This window comes from Homarus americanus, unplaced genomic scaffold (genome assembly GCF_018991925.1).
Source record: "Homarus americanus isolate GMGI-L3 unplaced genomic scaffold, GMGI_Hamer_2.0 scaffold6317, whole genome shotgun sequence".
NCBI classification, from domain to species: Eukaryota; Metazoa; Arthropoda; class Malacostraca; order Decapoda; family Nephropidae; genus Homarus; species Homarus americanus.
The window spans coordinates 21933664-21938663 of NW_024730668.1; the positions used below are offsets into that span (position 1 = coordinate 21933664).

General features: G+C 39.6%; 1 protein-coding gene across 1 annotated transcript in view; it reads left to right on the plus strand.

The window, feature by feature from the left end:
- Positions 1-5000, plus strand: part of LOC121867126 — a 53332-nt gene that overhangs the window by 9470 nt on the left and 38862 nt on the right. Inside the window, exon 2 of the mRNA XM_042366882.1 lies at positions 1-1603. This exon is cut by the window's left edge and continues 948 nt beyond it. Coding sequence (XP_042222816.1) covers positions 1-1603 — 1603 coding nt within the window. The remainder of the gene's footprint in view (positions 1604-5000) is intronic.

The window sequence follows — 5000 nt, forward strand, 5'->3', positions numbered from 1 at the left end:
AAACCAGTTGCAAAAATCATCTGAAGTTCCAGTTACTTCACCTCAGTCATGTTTGTCATTAGATGCTGCTCAAGTTCAAGAGCCTCAGTTGTTAAAACCATCCTCGTGTGCCTCTGAAGGTGGTATATTATCATTTTTAGATGCAGGAAAACAGCCAGCATCACTGCCTATCACATCACCAGATCAGTCATCACCGGTGCCTACTGTAATAACAGATCAGACATCATCACCTCATCCTTCATCTAAGAATTCTTCACCACCATCTTCTGTTACTCCTGTTGAGAAAGTAGGGTTACCATATTCTACTTCGGGCCAGGATTCATCTCTTCAGTTTGATTCATCTGGTGTACTTTCCAAAGAGGATGGATTACCTCAAGGTGGTTCAATCTCAAGTAGCAGCCAGGATGTCCGTGTGTGTTCCAGTGTTGAAAGTGGAAACCAGGATCATCTTAACGATGCAGTGGATGGTTGTGAATCTAATAAACGAACAGACTCTACTTTAAACATTGGGCTTGAGGGTGAAGGGTTTTCTTGTGGTAACAGAATCTTGGATGATTCTTCAGAAGTGGTAAACAGTGAGCAAGAAATGCAAATTGATGAACCAGATGACTGTTGGAATGATGTGGATTCTTCTCGTGAAGCAGCAATGGAAACTATGCCCTTAATTGTTGATACTCACACATTAAGACAAGATGATGTTGATCAGGGACATTCAACTGTTAATTCAAACAGTGAAGTGAATAGTAATTTTGTGTGTCCGTCAGTATTACCCACTCCACAAACTGGTGTGTCAAATGTTAACACTGTGCCATTATTGGAATCGGAGCCTCTCCAGCCAGTAACTATTGGCAGTAGTTTACAGCCTTTACAAGAAGTTCAAGAAGCCTCTGTGCTGGATGATCCGTCCTTTGCAGCTGAACTAACATTAATGGACAGTAGTGCTGATGAAGCAGACAGTATTGGGGGTTTAGTGATCAACAGTGTAATTGGTGCAGCTGATGGAGTAGTTGATTTCCATCCTGATGAGGATATGGAAACAGACAGAGAGCTGACTGATATTAGTGCTTCTGCACCACAGATAGTGGGAGGGGCTTGTGATAATGATTCTAGTGATGAAACAGGACCCAGTGCCAAGAGAATGAGATTTGAAAATGGAATTGGTGATTTAGATGATAAATTACAGGGTGCAAAGAAAGTTGTTTTTAAAGTTACGCCAGTGAAGAGTGGAGATGAGCTGTGGGATTCTCATAAACTTCATCAAGTTTTGTTAACGAATGGCACCATTTTGTTGCGGCTCCATGCATCAGCAGACAGTGTAGACATGTTTGAACCAGATAGCAATGACAAAGAAAATGAAAAGGTTGACTTTACAGGTATATTGTGCGAGGCCAAAGAGGAAGACCATGACCATATTCTTGGCCTTGCTAACCTAGAACCTGATGCTGATGTGTATGATCCTCTTGCAATAGGTTCAACTCATGCTGCTGATCACACATCTCCCCCACATTATATTCGGCCGTTCCCTCACTCCAGGGGTCGTTCTACAGCACTTCAACCGGCCATGTCAAGACCAGGATTCAGACATCTACAGTCACCTCCTCATGTAAGAATTAAATATATTTGTAATAGTTCAGTACTGCATGTGGAAGCTTTGTGTAATTAATCATTTTGGATTTTTATTATACTGTACTGTACAATTAAAGTTTATAATTTATTTTGTAGTAAAAGTGCATGGCAAGCTTGTGGGATGGTCAGGTTTATTTTACCTATTTATGTAACTTTATTTCTTTGTGATGTACTGTAATCTACAGTCTCTCCTCGACTTACGACAGGGTTCTGTCCCGACGACCAGGTCGTAAGTCGAAAAGGCGAAAATAATACATAAAAATTCTAAAATGGGTCTCTTTTTCTTCTCAGCACCACGAGAACTCTCAATTTTATGCTAGCCAGCCATTTTAAAGGGAATTGCAAACGAAAATTTTGTCACTACACAACGCGATCACTAACGTTGGGACTCGAAAATACATAATGTGAAAAATATTTTATACGACCACGGTCGTCGTATGTCCGGGTTGTCGTAAGTCGAATATGTTTTAAGTCGAGGAGAGACTGTATTGGGTAAATTGATTATAACATGTTGTAGTGCAAAAATCATATTACTATACAGTGCTGTAGCTTGATAATAATGCTATGAGTCATTGATGCTCACTGGTTTGTCATCCCTTATTATTCATTTCATGTAATGTGTCATCAGAAAATAAAAAAATTTTCTTAGTACAGTACAGTACAGTACTGTAATTTTTAGCATTTCTCTGCCTGTCTCTTAAGTGAGGGAGATGTGTAACATGCAAGTCCTTTAGAAACTTTGAGATAGACATGCGGGAAGCAATAATGTGCTTGTGAAGGACCAGAAAGCATGGCATTAAGTAATTTTGAGTGGTTATATGATGCATTTGTCTACAGCAACAGGGATAAACCAAATTACAGTAGAAGTCCAAAAATCCGGACTGCTTGGGGATTGGGTCGGTCCGGATTTTCCGGATTCTCAGGCAGTACTTTTAAAATTAAAATTTAAGGAGAAATAAAGAAGAGATGAGCAGGTACATTTTGATAGTTTATTCATTATCAAATAAAGCATGCTTCATTCATCAAAATGAGCAGTTTTAAAGAAAAATAAAGTCAACACTAGACAAAAATGTAAACAAACTGTCTAATACCATGATGAGTCTTGAAATTCCTAAGCCATCCATCACTAAATGCGCACTCTGATTCAATGTTCATTTGCTCCTTAAAAGACTTTGCTTTGGCAATAAGCATCGGCCCAGAAATTGCCATACCTTCTGATCGTTTGAACAAAAACCATTCGTGCAACACTTTATCAAGATTTTCTAATTTGGGCCAATATAAACTTTTTCTTTCAGCAATTTTAATGTAAGGCTCAGAAGAAGCTGTGAATTCTAGAATTTTATTCTTTGCCTTTTTTATATCATAAATTGTAGACTTTCCAATGTTGTATGTTTCCATTAGAACAGCATTGCTCACATTACATTCTAGTTTCTTAATTATTTCAAGTTTGTCACTCAATTCCAATGTGTTCTTCTTTTTCTTCACACAACGAAGTTTATCTACTTTAGGGGCCATTATTATGGGCTTGTACTCTGTACATGGAAAGAGTAGGACTCAAAATTACATACGTTGTCACAGTTTGATTGCTTGTTTTAAAGTGGCGATTGTGTGGTCGTTTGTTGTCGCTGTGCAGCTGTGGCATTCACGCATGCACACATACACACAAAAGATTTATAGTGCCTCAAATTTTACATTTCAGTTCAAGCTAATTACAAAACTAACAAAATTAGCTACCTATAATTTACAGTTAATTTTATTATTAGAATTATGTAAATTAATTTTTTAAAGCAACTCCATTCATTCACATAACCCACAAAAGCCTGCTAAATTTAAAAAGTTTGAGTTTTCGAAAAGTCCGGATTCTCGGGTGGTCCGGATTCCTGGCATCCGGATTTTTGGACTTTTACTGTAATATCTTTGGCCCTTTTGGAAGAGGATTTATTATTGCCAAATACATCTGGTGCAGCACTTAGGAGAAAGAATTACTGTTAAATTAGGGAGAGTTTATTTTTGCTCATAATTTTGATCACTTTGCATCGTAGTGAGAAAATGCTTGACTTTTCTCTTTATTCTTGTAATTTTTTCTCATCTTGCATAGTGACTAGAATTAAGAATATAACAGACACTTAGCATTCATTCACCTTCTCTAACTGTTGTAACTGGTTGTCATGCAGTCATAAGCATTCATGTACAGTATACTTAAATGACCTGACCTGACAGGCAAACAATTGGATACATGTACCATCCTATATTGTGTCACTTATCCATAATGTGTAACTTGGTATTCTTTTTCCCATGTGTGGGGTCTGGCCTATAGCTACTGAGAGGATTTTCAGGTTCCCTGAGGGATTTTCTGAAACTGTATGTCATAAGTTTTGTTATGGAAGTATGTTTGGACCTCTGAAGGTGGATAAGCACATAATGTTCTCAACCTAGGGGTTACAGTCAACCCTCACTTTACGCGGTTAATGTAACCCGCAAGGTCCCGCGGAAAGTGAGGAACGCGTAAAGTGAATAACATAACATATGGGATTAATTGAAATAGAGTCCGGGCCGACCCCCAAACTCCACTTTTTGACGACACACACCTATGTTGTAGTAAAAATTTTATCTTAACTTTATGATGGTATGAAAAAACAAGTAATATAGAAGAGGTTAGGTTAGGAAAAATAAAGGTTAACATAGGAAAAATAAAGGTTAGGTTAGGAAAACTAAAAGTTAGGTGGAACACTTACGTTAGTAGAAGAGATGGGTCGGCGTACGGGGATGGAGGCTGGTTCCGAGGCAGAGGGCAGGCTACTGGCCCTCAGGTGAATCACCATTACTAGGTGCATCACCATCACTGTCACTTACAGTTGTCAGGGCTTCCCTGACAAATCCCTCAAAGTCATCTTCACTGTCACTATCACTGGCTTGGGCTGACTGTGGTGGGTTGCGGGCGAAGAAATCTGTTGTGCTTTGCTGATGGCTGGTGTTGATGTTGTCGTGATACACCTTGATGTAGGGCTCCATAGTCTGCAACAGCTGGGTAGTGAAGATTTCATACCTGTTTGCGTCAGGGTCGTCGGAAGGGAGGAGCTTGGCTTTCTCGATACACTCGATGGCACCCCTAACATTACTATGGGATAAGTGTTGTTCTTCTTGGGATGACGCACCACCTGCCTCTTCACTGACGTCGTCATCATCATGTACCATCTCCTCAGTAGTCACATCAGGTTCCATTATCACCTCCATGATGTCGTCGTTGGTGGTCTCGGAGAAGCCTGGAACTGTAACACTGCGCAGCTTCTCTGGCAAGGTCCACTGCTACTGCAACAGTCTGAACCTCACCAGTCACAGATTGACTCCTCCTCTCACCTGGTATTCCATGCAAC